General features: G+C 49.6%; 1 protein-coding gene across 1 annotated transcript in view; it reads right to left on the bottom strand.

Annotated features, from left to right (window-relative positions):
* LOC121848854 (roundabout homolog 2-like) overlaps positions 1-17780 on the bottom strand; it is a 61076-nt gene that overhangs the window by 23155 nt on the left and 20141 nt on the right. Inside the window, exon 2 of the mRNA XM_042334017.1 lies at positions 3152-3478. Within this exon, the coding sequence (XP_042189951.1) occupies positions 3152-3478 (327 nt within the window). The remainder of the gene's footprint in view (positions 1-3151; positions 3479-17780) is intronic.

Genomic DNA, 17780 nt, shown 5'->3' with positions numbered 1-17780 from the left:
TATGTTTAATAGGTCAGGAGAGGAGCCCACACCCACACCCCCTCTCCCAGCACACAGGCTGATGTGCAGCAAGTGTCGGACTGTGAACATATCATTCTATCGCTCATGCTCTCTCTCTCTCTCTCTCTCTCTCTGTCTATCACTCTCTCTATCCTTATCACGCTATCTCCTACTCTATCATTATCTCACTCTATCTCGCTATATATCTTTATTGCCCTCTACCTCGCTATCTTTATCTCTCTTCCTCTACTTCTCTCTCTCTCTCTATCTCTATTTCTCATTCTATCTCGCTGTATCGCTATCTCAATCTATTAGATCTGTTACTCACTCGCTTGGATTTATACCCTCTGGTTACGGACTGATCAACAAGTGCAAACAGCCTATTTACATCCACCTTATCAAATCCTTTCCTAATCCCAAACCCCTCGATCGGGTCCCCTCTCAATCCTCTCATCTCCCGAGAGAAAAGCTCCCACCAGTCCTCTTTGCGGATCACTGTATCCCCCTTATCCCTGAGAACATTCCAGTAGATCCACATTGCCCTCACTCTACAGTTAAAGCATCCCCTTAGTGTGTTGAGCCGGACTACAAATAATAGCCTCTCATCATGTCATCGAGACTTCCCAAAGCACTTCACGGGATCCACTGTAAAGTGACTGCGCATTTTTGTGGGCGAACACAGCAGCAACCCACAAACTGCCATGGATTGAGTGACCAGTTTCATTTGGGGGATGGTTGGCTTGGTCACCGGGAGAGAGAAACTCCCTTCTCTTTTCCAACAGTATTCACTTGAATTGACTGTATATTTTGTTTTGCCCACAAATTATACAGTAAATTCACTTTACAGTATATTCTATGAAGCAAATTGAGATGTCTTGAAGACATGATAGGGTGCTGTATCAAATGCAAGGATTATTTATTATTAGTATAGCACTGCGGGATCTTTAACATCCATCTGAACAGGCACAGACAGGTCCTCGGTTTAATGTCTCATCCAAAGGACAGTGCCTCCGGTAATGTAACACTCCCCCCCCCCCCCACCCCCAGTGCTGCACTGGAGCGTCAGCTTAGACTATGTGATTCCATGTCCTGACGTGGGGGCTTGAACCCACAACCTTTTGACTCAGAGTCGAGAGCGTTACCACTGAGCCAGGCTAACTGAGGTTTGTAACGAATGGCATATCGCTTCCCGACCTACACTCCGTTCAGTCCAGTATTAACCGTTCTTTCCAGAGTTTCTTAAAAGTGGCTTCTAAATGAAGCCTGCGTTTGAAGAATTGTCCATTATTCTGTCAATCCTAGCACAATGTGTGGAGTAGTTACAGAGCACCTTTCTGGTTAAGATAATATCTCACAATGCTTGTCAAAGACGATGGCCATCACTGAGCATGGTCTGGGTGATCTGGACTAAAGTACACACAGGGAGGTTTTGGGGCGGGGAGGAGGATTGACAGGTCAGGGAGAAAGAGCGAGAGGGAACGATGGAGGCGAGCGGAGATGGGGGTGGGGGAGAGAAGGGGAAAGAGCGAGAGGGATGGGGGAGTGAGGGAGGGGGGAGACAGAGAGAGTGAAAGAGAGATAGAAAGAGAGAGACAAGACAGAGGCAGAGAAAGAGAGAGGGAGAGACAAAGAAAAAGGGAGACGGTGGACAGAGATAGAGACAGAGAGAAGAAAGAAAAGGAGAGTGAGAGGGGAGAAAGAGAGAGAGAGAGAGAGAGAGTAAGGAAGAGAGGACAGAGAGGGAGAGAGAGAAAGGACAGAGAGAGGACAGAGAGCGAGAGAGAGAAAGGGAGAGGGCAGACAGAGAGAGAGACAGAGAGAGGGGGAAGCAGAGAGAGAGACAGACACACACACACACACACACACACGAGACAGAGAGAGAAAAAGGGAAGCAGAGACAAAGAAAAAGGGAGAAGGGGGACAGAGAAAGGGAGAGAGGGAGACAAAAATAGAGAGGGAAAGAGAGAGAAGAAAGAAAAATAAAGGCAGTGAGTGAGGTGGTGTGAGCCGTGTTCCTGCAAGGCTGTGTTGAGTTATATGTTGGCTCCATAAGCCCACAGCTGAGTCCAAATCGCTGTATGAAAGTGTTCAGGGTGGGGTGGGGGGGTTGTTGTTGATAGGTCGTGTGGCTGCCCTCTGCCCTCTCCCCCACACCATGTCCCCTGCTCGTTCTGGCTCCGCACACCTCAACGGAGGAACCTTCATCAATTTTTCACGAGGTTTGATCTGCTCCCTTCCTGGCGATCAATACCTCAAACTCCTGTCAGATTTCACTGACTGCTGGTCCCCAGGAAGATCGAGTGACACATACACAGCACCTGCCACGACCCCCGCTCCGCACTCCGTCTCCCCCTACCCCACCCTCGCCCGGAAATCCAATCCCCACCCCACCCCTTCGAGGCAATTCCCGGCAGAAACATTCTCACATAAAAGTTCAGGCCAGTCAAGCCTCGGTGGGGCTGGAGGTTGTGTTCACAATAATCCTTTCATTCGATACATCGCCTTATCACGTCATTGAGACGTCTCTAAGCTCTTCGCAGGATATATGCATCCTGCTTACTTACCTAATTCCGGAAAGTATTAGGCGCAGGCAAGGCTTGGGGACACCAGTGTGTGCGTTGGGGTAATTGCTGGAGTCTAACCAGCTAAACCCACCCAGCTTGCCGTTAAGAACACTATCTGGTAATCTTTCCTGCTGTTTATCCAGTCAGAACTTGGTTCTAGACTAAAGGATAAATGTGCGAACTGGTCTTTAACGTCCCATTAGGGACTGATTTTGCTCTCCTCCCCCACACACACTGCTGTGGTGAGGGTACCTATTCCAGGCACTGACACACATCACAGTGTTACACAATAGACAGTGTTAATGTCAGACTATATAGAGGTGTCACTGTAAATATCAGACTGTATAGAGATGTCACTGTTAATAGCAGACTGTATAGAGGTGTCACTGTTAATATCAGACTGTATAGAGGTGTCACTGTATAATATCAGACGCTGCTCTCGTCACCGCAAATCACGTCCATTTACAGTGCAGAAAAGGAGGCCATTCGTGCCGACTCCCTGAGCAAAACGACCGTCCGTCCATCCGTCCATCCTCCAGCCCAGCCCCCTGACCCCCCCCCCACCCCAGCCCCCCCGGGACACTCACTTGCCACCTCCAGCGAGGCGTTGTGGCTGACGGCCTCCCCCAGGTAGTTACGAGCCACACACACGTACACGCCCTCGTCAGGCTTGCTGCGGCGGCCGTGGACGATGCGCAGGAAGAAGAGGGAGCCGCTGGGCAGCAGCATTCGGTGAGAGCGAGCGTCGTCCTTGTCCGTCTCCACGCGCTCCCCGTCCTTGTACCACTCCACCGTGGGGCTGGGCCGGCCCTCAGCCTTACAGTTCAGGGTGGCCGGCTCCCCCTTAGACACTATCAGGTCAGACGGGTGCTCGGCGATACGCGGGGCGAAGTCCTCCTGACGTAGACGGGAGCCTGACAGAGAGAGAGAGCGAGAGAGTGTGAGAGAGAGAGTGTGAGAGAGAGAGTGTATGTGAGATATATATAGAGAGAGAGAGAAAGAGAGAGGGTTAGAGACATTGTGAGAGAGAGTGTATGTGAGAGAGAGAGACATATATAGAGAGGGAGACAGGGTTAGAGACATTGTGAGGGAGAGTGTGAGAGAGCGAGAATGTCAGCAAGACACAGAGAGTGTATGAGAGAGTGTAAGAAAGAGTGAGCGAGTGAGTATTGCAGAGAGGGAGCGAGTGTGAGAGAGAGACTGAGACTGAGAGAGAGAGAGGATTAGAGACAGAAAGAGGGTTAGACGGCGTGAGAGAGAACGAGAGAGATGGTGAGAGACAGACAGAGAAGGGAGGTGGTTAGAGGCAGTATGTGGGCGGGAGAGACACACAGTGTGAAAGACACAGACAGAGAGAGAGAGAGAGAGAATTCGAGAGAGTGTGTGTGCGAGGGTGGGGGTAGAGGGGTATCGCTAGCTGTCAATTTTCGTATCACAATGTCCCGCAAACCGAGAGAGAATCTCCCTTCTGTTTTCCAACAGCGCTGCGAGATTTGAACGCCCACCTAAACAGGCACAGACGGGAACCTTGTTTAACATCTCATCTGAAGCACGGCATCTCTGACAAATTGGCGCTCTCTCACCCCAGCGCTACGCTGGAGAGTCAGCCTGGACTGTGAGCTCAGAGTCCCCAATGTGGTGGGGTTCGAACCCACGACCTTCTCAAGAGGCAGAAGCGCGAGCAGTAGTGTCTCAAATAATTCTCACTCCGACTCCCAATTCCCCACCCATCCCGCCATCCCCTCTGATTCCTTCGGCCACCTGTGCCTTGGCTAGTTCCCATTTAATTTCACCTCAAACAAGATCAACCACACTCTTAATTCACTCCACACTTGACTTGAACAATCAATCCTCTGGATAATTCTTCCAGCATCTCCACCCCCCCCCCCCCCCACCCCCTTCCTGCTCGGAGTTTAATCTTCCCCCTGACCTGGGATCAGCCACTAGAGGAAATAGCTCCCGGCTATTGATCGTCTCAAAACCTTTCATTATCTTAAACACCTCGATCAGATCACCCTCCACCTCTCTGCTCCGACCATTCTCTCTTACTTACTTATCACCGCAATGCTGTGAGATAAGATCGAAACCAGGATATCCCGCACACTAGTCCCACAATTTACATCTCTTTCTGAGATCTTTTGATGTAACACAAGAATAATTAGCATTTTATTATGATTATTATTATTATTAATAGTGTCCCCGGGAACCGTTCTGTCCTCACAGGAAGCCAGAGCCAGTCGAGGGAGCCAGAGGAGCTCTGGCTGGTGTGATGGGGGTACGGAGTTTAGTGTGTGTGAGTATGCGGGCGGCAGAGTTTTGGAGCAATTGTGAACACAGGGAATAACAAGCAGTAACGCCAGTGTTTAACACAAAGAATTTCAGACACAAATCTCAGCAATTAACACAGGAAATCCCGGGCACTAATCCCACGATTTACACCAGGAAATTACGGACACTAAACCCATTTTTTAACACGAGGAATCCCAGACAATAATCTCGGTGTTCACCACGTGAAATCCTGGACACAATCCCAGTGTTTAACACAGGGAATGCTGTGAATAGTTCTGAGATGCTTTGATATAACACAATTCTGCCTCGGCTCGACTGGCTGAGGGGACACAGTGGTTCCCAAGGAAACTATTAATAATAATAAAATGCTAATTATTCTGATCCCAGCAGTTAACACAAGGCATCCTGGAAATTAATCCCAGTGTTTAACACACAGAATCCCAAACACTAATCCCCAAATGAACATACGGGTTCCCAGACATATTCCCAGTGAGTAATACACCGAATCCTGACATTTAACACAAGGAATCACAGACATGAATCCTAGCGATTAAGATGACGAATACCGAATAAAATCCCAGTGTCTAACACAGGGAAAACTGGACACCAATCCCATGATTAACACAAGGATTCCTGGTCTCGAATCCAGCATTTAACCCAAGGAATTCCGGAAACTATTCCCAGTGTTTCGCATGAAGAATCCCAGACACAAATTCTGCTTTTAACAGAAGGAATCACTTCTGTTGATCCCAGCGTTGAACACAACGAATCCTGGGCATTGATCCCGGCGATTAACACAAGGAATTCCAGACACTCATCCCAAATGATTAACACCAAAACATATGATGGGTGGGAGTATGGGGATGGTTTGGTAGGCGCTGAATGAGGATGGAGTGAGCATGGGGTGCGAAGATTGGGTGGCGGCAGTGGGTGGTTGGTGTGGGTGGTTGGTGTGGTGGTGCAAGGGGTTTGCTGGGTGAGTTAGTGGAGTAGGAGTGCGGTAGGGTGTTAGCTGGGTGGGTTAGTGGAGTGGAGGAAGGGGAGGGTATTTGCTGGGTGGGTTAGTGGAGTGGTGGCAGAGGAGGGTGTTTGCAGGGTTGTGTCAGTGGAGCGGAGGTGGGGTGTGAGGTCGGTAGGGTGGGGGTTGCAGGGAGTTGACGGGGAGGAAGAGGTGAGTAAGGGGTTGGGGTGGTTTGGTGGAGTGCGGTGAGGGTGCTGGCGTTGGGTGGAGCGTGTGAGTACGCCGGAGCTGAGTGTGACTCCCCAGACCAGCCTGTTGGAGAGAGTGGGGGGGGGGGGGGGGGGGGGGGGGGGAACTCGTGGATGTTTATTAGAGGCTGTGAGTAAGTTAATGAATGGGAGTCCTGATTAACATGGTGGCATTGATAAATGGATTCGGAGATTAGCGACGTACAAGCCAGGCGAGCTTCCCAGATGCACTGTCAAAGGCACATTAATTCTTATCTCATTCCAACATCTGTTTGGGCCGCAATCCAATGCCCCCCTCGCAAGGAGCAACGCAAACTGTTGTGACTGAATTCGATTTATATCAATCTAATTTGCTTTAATCCAATTTGTATTCCAATCTACTGCTTTCTAATCACTTACATCTTCAGGGTCCATCTGGTAAATTTGTGCTCGGAATTAACATAGCAGATGCCTCCACAATGGTGCTTCAGCGGACAAGCTAATAGCTGTTCTCTCGGCAGCCGGGCGGGGATGAGCGACAGCGGGAGGTGATTTACTGGGGGACGGTGGTGGCGGGGGAGGGATGGAGATCGGTGGTGGGGGGGGGGTAGAGGCTGCTCGCTCATTGCACACGTCGCGATGGATGGAAGCGAGGCCACCGTTTTGTCTGCCACTAATCGGACAATTTGCCTGACATACATCCAGCCGGGAGGAGAGCAAAACAGCCTTGCTCCAGCACCAGAGCATCTATCAGACCCGTCATCAGGAGTTATTACCCACCTAACCCAGGCCTTTCCTTTCTCTTTTTCTCGCAGCAACGTAGGAACAGGAGCAGGCCATTCAGCCCCTTTGAGCCTGTTGCGTCCGCCGTTCTATTAGATCATGGCTGATCTTTACCTCAACTCCCATTTACCCGCCTTTGCTCCATATCCCTTGATACCGGTGCGGAGTCACGTGGCTTAGTGGTTAGCGCAATTGCCTCGCAAGCAAGAGGACCCAGGTTTGATTCCCAGGCGGGGCGAAACCTTAGGTAAGTTTCCTTACTCCACACGCCTCTGTTTACCGAGCAGTAAGTAAGAACCCGGTTGTTAGTCAATTGGCGGATCGCTTTCCTGGGGTAATAATCCCTCCAAAAAAAAATGGAGCCAGGACTGTGTGCAATTGTCTGCCAGGTTTCATCCACAAAATAAACAGTCAATTCACTTTACAGTATATTCTGTGAAGCGTTTTGAGACGTCTCAATGACATAATAAGGCGCTATATCAAATGCAAGGATTATTATTATTATTATACTCGATCATGACTTATCTGTAACTCAACTCCAATTGCCCGCCTTTGTTCCCTATCCCTTAATACCCTGACCTAACAAACATATGTCCACCTCAGTCTTGAAAGTTTCAATTGATCCACAGCATCCACAGCTTTTTTGGGGGAGAGAGTTCCAGATTTCCACTACCCTTTGTGTGAAAAACTGCTTCCTGATTTCACTCCTAAATGGCCTGGCTCTAATTTCAAGTTGGTGCCCCTTGTTCAGGATTCCCCCACCAGAGGAAATAGTTTCTCTGTATCTACCCTATCAAATCCCTCAATCAGATCACCCCTCAATCTTCTAAACTCGAGGGAATAGAAACCAAGTTTATGCAACCCTGTCCTCATAACCCATCAATCACGGCAACTTCCCCCCACCTCCATCCACACTCCCCTTCTGCCTTGTACACCCGCCATGCCTTTCACCCCACTGCCCCCCCTACCCCCATGATTCCCACCATCTCTGAAACGTTTGCAGTCTGAGCAAAATGGTTAAATAATAATAATAATTCTTGCATTTGATATAGCGCCTTATCACGTCTTTCGAGACATCTCAAAGCGCTTCACAGAATATGCTGTAAAGCGAATTGACCGTATATTTGTGGGCGAACGCGGCAGCCAATTGCGCACAGCAGCGTCCCACAAACAGTCGTGGATTGAAAATGACCAATTTATTATTGTTTTGGTTTTGGAGAGATTATTATTAGGCTCTGTGTGGAGTAAGGAAACTTGCCCAGGGTTTCGCCCTCTGCCTGGAATTGAACCCAGGTGTCTCGCTTGCAAGGCGAGTGCTCTAACCACTGAGCTACAGGACTCCGCAATGGTTGTATCTCTTTCTTCGTGCCGACCAAAAAAAACAGTCACTATGCTTGACCATAGTTTGTGTAGTCCTGTAGCATATTGGTTAGAGCACTTGCTTCACAAGCGAGAGGACCTGGGTTTGATTCCCAGGCAAGATGCAATCTTAAACATATTTCTTGACTCCACACGCCTCTGTTTTCCGAGCAGTAAGTAGGAACCTGGTTGTTTGTGGACGGACGGATCACTTTCCAGGGGTAATGATCCTTCCCTCCAAAAATAATAATGTGGTTACTCAATCCCCGACTGTTTGTGGGGACGCTCCTGTGCACAATTGGCTGCTAGGTTTTGCCCACAAAATAAACAGTCAATCCACTTTACAGTATATTCTGTGAAGCGTTTTGAGGCGTCTCGAAGAAGTGATAAGGTGCCATATCAAATGCAAGGATTATTGTTATTATATTATATTATAATTATTATAAAACTTACTGTGAAACACTGAGACCTTTCATCTTAATGAGATGCAATTTCCCTCCGTCTGTTCCCCTCCCTCAAACTCCACGCCCCCCTCCCTCCAAACTCCTGAAAAAACATCGGGTTGAATTGAAATAAAAATCGAAGTGTTTCAGACACAACTGAAAGGTGTAAAGTAATAAAATAAGAAAAGCCGTGAACTGAGCTGTTCTCTGCCACCCAGCGAGTATGCTTGTACTCTCTCGCTCGTCACGTTAAAAAATCTGTATTATTATTGAAAATATTATTTTATTGTTATAATATAAAATATATTATTACAGAAATCCCTCCTCTCCCACCCGAAATCATACACCAAATTCTGTTTATCTGGGGGTGGAGGGGAGGGGGGGGGGGGGAATTGTTGGCCAGGAAACCGGGAGAGAGAAACTCCCTTCTCTTTTCCAATAATGCCGCAGAGATCTTTGACGTCCACCTGAACAGGTCACAGACGGGACTTTGATTTAACATCGCACCCGAAGGATGGCACCTCCGACAATGTGGCACTCCCTAAACACAACACTGGAGCATCAGCCTTGGACTGTGAGCTCAAGGTACGGATGTAGGACTTGAACTCACAACCTCCTGATCCTGGAAGCGAACCCCACAAAAGAGGAGGGGTGGAGCGCAAAGGACATTTATAACCCCACACTCCACCCCCATACCCTCCCTCCCGAGCAGTCGTACAATGTGTCGTGTCTGCTGTTCCATTCCCCGACTCTGTGTTTGTGTGCTTCTTACTCCGCCTCCTCCTGTTGGGGCTCTATATTAAAGCCGGTTCCGTGTCTCTCTCTCCTTCCCCCACTGTCACAACAAAGCCTCCGCAATCTATAATTATCCTTGAATCACAGCGCACATTAAATAAACCACTGCAGCTTCACACACCAATACATCGTCTCACCGACATTACCAGGTGTTAAAGGGAGTGGCGGGCAGTCAGGAAGTGGGTTAATACAGCCATTAGAATCCAATAAACAACAACAAATTACATTTAATATAGCGCCTTTCACGTCGAGAAGGGGCAGGGAATCCTCCCACTCAACTCCTGTTCACCCTGCAAGCCTGAAGCCCTCACGGGTAGGGTGGTCCTAGCCAAACAAGCAGCGGGAAAGCTCACCAAACAATCCTCTCAATGGCAATCTATGTAGTTTTAGCTGCTTAGACTCCAGCAGTTATCCCTACGCACACTCTGGGGTCCCCAGCTATGGTTTTTGCTAACCTGCGCCTAATACTATCCGGAATTAGGAAGGCAGGATGCATCCCTCCAGGGAGAGAGTGCTCATTCCATTGCAACAATCCATCTCTGGGATTTCCACGTGTAGGTGGGATGCATGGAATTCTCAGTTTGGTTTGGATACTCATACGCAATGTGCTGGGTTTCTTACGCCACACACCCGATAATAATCCCTCCAAAACAAAACAATAATCAATTGGGCATTTTCAATCCACGACTGTTTACAGGGACACTGCTGTGCGCAATTGGCTGCCGCGTTTTGCCCACAAATATACAGTCAATTCACTTTACAGTATATTCTGTGAAGCGTTTTGAGACGTCGAGAAGACGTGAAAAGCGCGATATCAAATGCAAGGATTATTATTATTATTATTATTATATAGCAGGGTCGTGTCTCAGAGTGCTTAGGCGCTGGACAATGAGGGCTTTGTTTGCACCGAGCTGCGGGTTGGGATCAGAAAAGAAGGCAAGGCAAGGTGTGGTGGGGGGGGGGGGGGGGGGAAGATGGCTGAAGGCACGGTTGAAAAGGAAGGTCTTGAGAAGGGCCTTGAAGAAGGCGACGGAGGGGGTGAGGCCTCCAGGATGGAGTTCCAAACAGTGGGGGCAGAGAGGCTGAAGGCCCGAACACCAATGAGGTGGGCAGTGGGTGGGGGGTATGTGGACCAGGCCAGTGCCCGCTGAGCAGGGGGAGCGGACCGGATGGTAAAGGTTTAGCAGGTCACAGAGCTAAGGAGGAGCAAGACCAAGGAGGGCTGTAAAGGTAAGCACAAGGATCTGGGGGATGGGGAGCCGGTGAAGCCGGGTGAGGACGGGCAATTGTCTGCTGTGTTTACCTACAAAATAAACAGTCAATCAGTCCACAGTGTCCTGTGAAGCGCTTTGAGACGTCTCAACGACATGATAAGGCGCGAGTTCAAATGCAAGGATTATTATGAAAGATTATTAGATTAAAAACCTGTAATGTTTGTCGGCTGGTGTCAGCACAGGGGCAACACACCCCATCCGGATACACCACAGGAATGGGTCTGTCACTAATGTGCCAGGAGATCATATAAATGTAATAATAATAATAATCCTTGGCTTTGATATAGCGCTTTTCACATTTTCTGCACGTCTCAAAGCGCGTCACAGAATACTCTGTGAAGTGAAATGACTGTATTTGTGGGCGAAACGCGGCAGTCAATTGCGCACGGCAGCGACCCCACAAGCAGTGGTGGATTGAGTGACTGAATTATGATTATTTCTTTTGCTTGTGGGATTATCATCAGGCGTGCGGAGTAAGGAAACTTGCTCAAGGTTTCGCCCCCTGCCGGAGTCGAACCCAGGTCTCTCGCTTGTGAGACGAGTGCTCCGACCGCTGAGCTGCAGAAACTCCACTTAACGTGTCGCAAGCGTGTTATGGGTGTGCCTCTGGTGTGTAACGGGCGCGTTGCATTGCAGGCATGTCACTGGCGTGTCGGTAGCACACAATGGCCGTGTCCGCCCTCCGTTTCTGCGCACAACCGGGGGGAGTCCGTGCCCGAACCTCGACGGAGCCCGCGTGGCGGTGCATGAATCGAGGGACGCCCACGTTTTCGTATTCCTTTTTCTCCCCCCCCTTCCCCCCACCCCGACGGCCCCAATTAAACGCTGTTAGCCGTCAGGTCCTGGTGCATCTCGTCCCGAGAAGATAGTCTGAACAAAGCCACTACAAGCCCACAATGACATCGGAGACGTCACTTAATATTCCCGCTGACAGCCGGGAACAAGGGATTAATCACCGGGAATTAGCATTGCACTGAGGAGCCTCCTCGCCTGCCATGTTCGGGGTGCTGAGGGGAGCCGGCCTACGCTCTCTTGCTCTCTCTCCACAGCTAACAGCTCTGGCGAGACCCACTGTCAGGCCGTCTGATGAATAATGAAACACACTACTCCCCGCCTCGCCTCTGGATTTATCACACGTCCACGCTTTCCTGCCTCTTGCTAGATCAATCATAAGCACTCTCTCTCTCTCGCTCTCTCTCTCTCTCTCTCGGTCTCTCTCGCTCTCGATCCATTACCACATGCCCATTCTAAGCGTTGCTGCTCTACGCCAGGGCTCCGCACCGCCCCAGCAAACCAGCGCGACTCGTGTAAAAGGAGCTGCAGGATGCAACTCTAGATGTCGCTATCGAGCACGGCCAGTCGTTAACCGACAGTCTAAACTCGCATGAGTCGTATCAGTCAGGACCGCAATATTTCACGCGACTTACGCCAAGTCCGAGATGCAGGCAAACTGCACAAGTCGCATCGAATCCGATTTGATCAATGACCTGCGCTGCGCCTGCGTAATTCAATGCGGCCGGCAAGTGCGCGGAAGGCGCTGCACGAGTGCAATTTCGTTGTGGTGGCGGTTGTGGTTCCCGCGGTTCAATGCGTCTTGACCAGGTCACCGCACGCACACTCACTCACTCACTCACTCACTCACCAGCACACGTTGGAATCGCATCGAATCACGGGAAGTGAAGTCCTTCCGTGCGCCCGAGCGCTCACGCCCGTTGACGGACGGAGACCGCGTTTACCGCGATTCGAAGCAGCCGGTTAGCGCGGGAGTAATGGAGGGCAAGGGGGCGGCGTAACGAGTTAGTAGGTGAGTAACGCGACTGGCTCAAAGGAATTGAAGTGATTTTGATAGGAAACTGAATGGGATTCGGGTGACTGCACGACTTGGGCAATTATACGATGTATAAAGGTAAGACTTATGCAAGCTTCACTGGGTTTAGTGACCTTTTCTTTGATCTGGAGACAATTATAGCCAAACATCACACACAACTTCGTTGTTAGCATCTCTAAAAGGGAGTGACTTGTGTATTTTGTGGGTGACCGTTGCCGGCCAATTTGCACGCAGCAATGTCCCACGCACAGACAACGAAGAGCCCAATTTTATTGAATTGTTGTCCAGGAAACCGGGGGAGGACACTTTTCGAGGAGTGTAGGATCTTTAACGTCCACCTGAACGGGGCACGGATAAGGGCCTTGGTTTAACGTCTCAGCCGAAGGACGGCACATCCCGAAAATGCAACACCCCGCGCCACCCCCACCCACCCCCGCCACAAACGCGTCGGCTTAGGCGGTGTGATTCCAAGTCCCTTCTGACTCAGAGATCACCGCTGAGCCAGGCTGGTACGCAATGCCAAGAGCTGCCGATAACTAGGGGGGGGGGGTGGCGGGGAGAAGAGGTCCTGGTGCCATTGAGTGCGGGCAGCAATCACAGCCACAGCTCAGGTATAAACACGAGCGTCAAGAGGAGAGCTTTTGTGTACGCGAGCGCCCATCAGATAAGCCTGCGCGAAGCTGATCCCTCACTCTCTTCCGTCCGTTCACTGACGAGAGATCCCCAAACAGGTTTTCGGCTACGCTTTGGTTTGAAACCCGGCTTTGCTTTGACACAGGAACCTCGAGGCCCCGGAATTCCCTCTCGTCTCAGCCTGCCTGGCCAATTACTTTTCGGCCTCCAGAGTTTTAAGACTGCACTGAGTCACTAAAGATTCTTAAATCCAAGGACAGGATGCAGCCATCCAGCCCACGCAGTCTAGTTCTCCAACCTTAGCAAATCTGATCTGCAGCTATAATTGGCTCCCGAATTAAAACCGGAATTGATTTCACTCCCATTCCCCTCTCCCTCGGCCGGTTCCACCTTCAAATTTCCAGACTTAAAGTCTCCTAGGCTGAGCCTGACAGATATTTTCAAGGCTTCTGTTCTCGGACACATCAGCGCGCCCCGCACTCTCTCGCCCAAGTTGAGGCCTGTGTTTCTTTTGTAACCTTATATCGTGGAGTCCTGTAGCTCAGTGGTTAGGGCACTCGCTTTGCAAGCGAGAGACCTGAGTTCAATTCCAGGCAGAGGGCGAAACCTTGGGCAAGTTTCCTTACTCCACACAGAGCCTAATAATAATCCCTCCAAAACCAAAAACAATAATAAATTGGTCATTTTCAATCTACGACTGTTTGTGGGGCACTGCTGTGCGCAATCGGCTGCCGCGTTCGCCCACAAATATACAGTCAATTCACGTTACAGTGTGTTCTGTGAAGCGCTTTGGGACGTCCTCCCGACGTGAAAAGCGCTATATCAAATGCAAGGATTATTATTATTATTATTATCGTACAGGCTCCCCCACTGGAGCTCTCTACTCTAGTCCCATTCCCTGCTCTCACCTTCCCCATCGTGTCTGTGCTGGTGCTGGCTACCCCACTGGAGCTCTCTACTCTAATCCCGTTCCCCGCTTATTACGTTCCCCGTAATAATCCCTTAACAAAAATAATAAGAATAATCTGGTCACTCAATCTAGGAATTTCAGCCACTTCACCCCGAAGCTTTGGAACTCTTCCTCCATCCCTCTGCCTTGCCCCCTTCATTTAGATCACAACCAAAGACCTTCTTCTTAGAACAGCAGTGCTTCCAGTAACCTCCTCCCTCCCCCTGGCTCGGCGTCAGGTTCCACCACTGTTACGCACTCACGAGACACTATATTAATGCAAGTTGTTGTTGACTGTTTGGGGACACTGCTGTGCACATCTGGCTGCTGCGTTTCGCCCACAAAACATAGAGTCGATTCACTTTACAATGTATTCTGTGAAGCTCTTTGAGACATCTCAACGACATGATAAAACGCTATATCAAACGCAAGGATTATTAGTATTAGTAGTAGTAACAGTAGCTGCCGCATTTTCCCACAAAACACACAGTCACTAACGCCTTCTGGTAAATCCTGTGAAGCGCTTTCCATCTGCTTCAACGACATGAAAGGCGCTGCGTCAAATGCACGGATTATTATTATTCCCAGACTCCTTTCTCTCTCCACTCTCCCGACTCCCTAACTGACTTCAACAACCTCTTGCAACAATTCATTCCACAATCATTCTTTTGTGTAAAATAAATGTCTCCTAAACTCCCCTACGATTAATCTTCTAATAAATCATTAACTTTCATTTGAGGCACAGTATTCTTCTGAGTCTCTCGCACTTCTCTCGCCCCCATGATTCAAGTGGTTGTGGGTTCAAGCCCCACATCGGGACTTGGAATCACATAGTCTAAGATGACACTACAATGCAGCGCTGGGGAAGTGCTGCAGTGTCTGAGGTGCTGTCCCTTGGATGAGACGTTAAGCCGAGGTCCCGTTTGTGACCGGTCAGGTGGATGTTAAAGATCAAGTGCTGCTATTGGAAAAGAGAAGAAAGTTTCTCTCTCCCGGTTTCCTGGCCAACAATCCCCCCCCAGAATTGGTCACTCACTCCATCACTGTTTGTGGGACACAGCTGTGCACAACTGGCTGCCACATTTCACTCACAAAACACTCCGTCAATCTACTTTACAGTATATCTTGTGAAGCGCTTTGAGACGGCTCGACGACCTGATAAGGCGCTATGTCAAATGCAAGGATTATCATTACGGCGGCAAATAGGTCGTGATAATTGGTCTGTTCGGTAGGAATTCCTTGACGGACTCGCTTTAAGGAGATGTAAATTTATGCTTTCCCAAACTTCCCGAGCAATTACTGGTTGGGGCGATTTTCACATTAGAAGAATGTACAGTCATTAAATGGGCATTAAACCTCAGGAAGTTGTTCATTACACAGCCTTGATAATTTAATGTGTGTGTAAATAAACAAGAGGCAAAAGGCATGCCTGATCAGTGTAAGTAAAGTCTTGCAGCATATTGGTTAAAGCACTCACCTCGCAAGCGAGAGGACCCAGGTTTAATTCCGGGGCGGGGCGAAACCTTAGGCAAGTTTCCACACGCCACACAACTCTGTTTACCTAGCGGCAAGTAGGAACCCGTTGTTTGTCGATTGGCGGATCACTTTCTGGGGGTAATAATCCTCCAAAAAACAAACAAATATTGTTCACTCAATCCATGACTATTTGTGGGACGCTGCTGTGCACAATTGGCTGCCACGTTTCGCCCACAAAATACACAGTCACTCCACTTTACAGTATATTCTGTGAAGTGTTTTGAGACGTCTCAACGACGTGATAAGGCGCTGTAACAAATGCAAGGATTATTATTATGATTCCCCATGACACCAGTTCTCGCCAGGCCGAACGGTTCAATTTCAAGATCCTCACACTCGTTTTCAAATCATTTCATGCCCTGGCACTTCCCAACCTCTCCGAACTGTTTACCCACCAACCCACAACCTCCGCTCGGCTGCCTCCGGCCTCCTGCATGTCCCTCGTGCCCTCCGTTCCACCATCGTTGGGCGCACTTTCAGCCCATACGCCTGGAAATTCTGGAACACTCTTCAGCTATCTCTCTGCCTTGCGCCATCCTTCCCCATCTTCAAGTCGTGCCTGAAGACCTTCCTATTCGACCGTGCCTACAGTCACCTCCCCTTCCCCCCTGGCTCGGAGTCGTGCTCCGCCACTGTCAGGCACTCTGAGACGCTACCCTGGGTGAGGGGCGCTATGTAAATGCAAGTTGTTATTAAATGCTGGTGACAACGTGAATCTAATCCAGCCTCTTCCTTTTACTTAAGACCATGTTATAGCTAGGCAGAGGCTAAAGATCGGACAGAGAAAGGTTCGACGTTTCACTTTATAATGATCCACATCCTTATCACGTTGTCGAGATGTCTCAAGGAGCTGCACGGGGTTTACTGTAACGTGTAAGCTGTGTCTATAAGCGAACGTAGTGGTTAATTTTCACACAGCGGTGAAGTGAATGACCAATTTTATCTGGAGGATATTTTCCAATAGCGCAGTGGGATCTTGTCTGTCAGGTGGACGCTATTGGAAAATAAAAGGAGTTTCTCTCTCTCTCTCTCTCTCTCTCTCTCGGTGTCCTGGCCAACAATCCCTCAAATAAAATTGATCGCTCACTCCATGGCTGTTTGTGGGACGCCGCTGTGCGCAAACTGGCTGTTCCGTTTCCCCCACATTTTAGAAGGAACACCTTGAAGTTCTGACGAGTGCCCAGACAGAAGGAGACATGATGTCGGGACGTTAACCTGTTGTTACCCGGGTTATTTAGGCGGGTTTTGGAGTTGGGGAGAGCGGGGGCAGGAGGGAAGGGGTTGGGAGAGGGGTGGGGTAGGTCTCAGAGGTAAAGAGGAGCCTGCTTCACATGACCTGATCACTAAACTACTGTGTACGGGAGACTGTCAGGGACCGTGGCCAGCCGTGAGCAGTGTTTTGTCTGCCTGTGTTTATCTGCTCCTGCGATTGCATGTCACAGGAAGTGAGATAGTAACTGCTGATTGTAGCGCAGGACACCTGCCTTCACACAACTCCAGATCTCTGACACCCGTTGGAAGCAACACGCTCAGCCCAGCGAACACGCGTGACGGCCACACAGAGACACAGACACTGAGACACACGAGACGCAGACACGCCGACACAGCAACAGAGACACAGACACAGCCGCATAGACACACAGTAACACAGACGCAGCCCCACGTTGGGACTTTGAATCACGTGGTCTAAGATGATGCTCTAATGCAGCACTGGGGGGGGGGAACGGACGGGTGGTTGCATTGTCGGAGGTGCCATCCTTCAGGCCATCCTTCAGGTCCCGTCTGCCCATTAAACATCCTGCGACATTATCGGAATAAACAAGGGAGTTTCTCTCTCTCTCTCCCGGTGTCCTGGCCAACAATCCCCCACGTCAAATTGGACACTCACTCCACAGCTGTTTGTAGGACATTGCTGTGTGCAACCGGCTGCCGCGTTTCGCCATCAAAATACACAGTCACTGCACTCTACGGTATATCCTGTGAAGTACATTGCTTTGAGGCATCTCAGTCACTCGATAAGGCGCGATATTAAATGCAAGGATTATTAGGATGATTTTTCTGGTTCTCCTCAGTCGGCGTCTGACAGCAAGGAGGGCTGCAGAAAGAGAAATTGCGGTTCTATTGTTTATTCAGGCACTG

This window comes from Callorhinchus milii, unplaced genomic scaffold, assembly GCF_018977255.1.
Source record: "Callorhinchus milii isolate IMCB2004 unplaced genomic scaffold, IMCB_Cmil_1.0 Scaffold4, whole genome shotgun sequence".
NCBI lineage: Eukaryota > Metazoa > Chordata > Chondrichthyes > Chimaeriformes > Callorhinchidae > Callorhinchus > Callorhinchus milii.
This window is presented reverse-complemented; position numbering and strand designations above follow the sequence as displayed.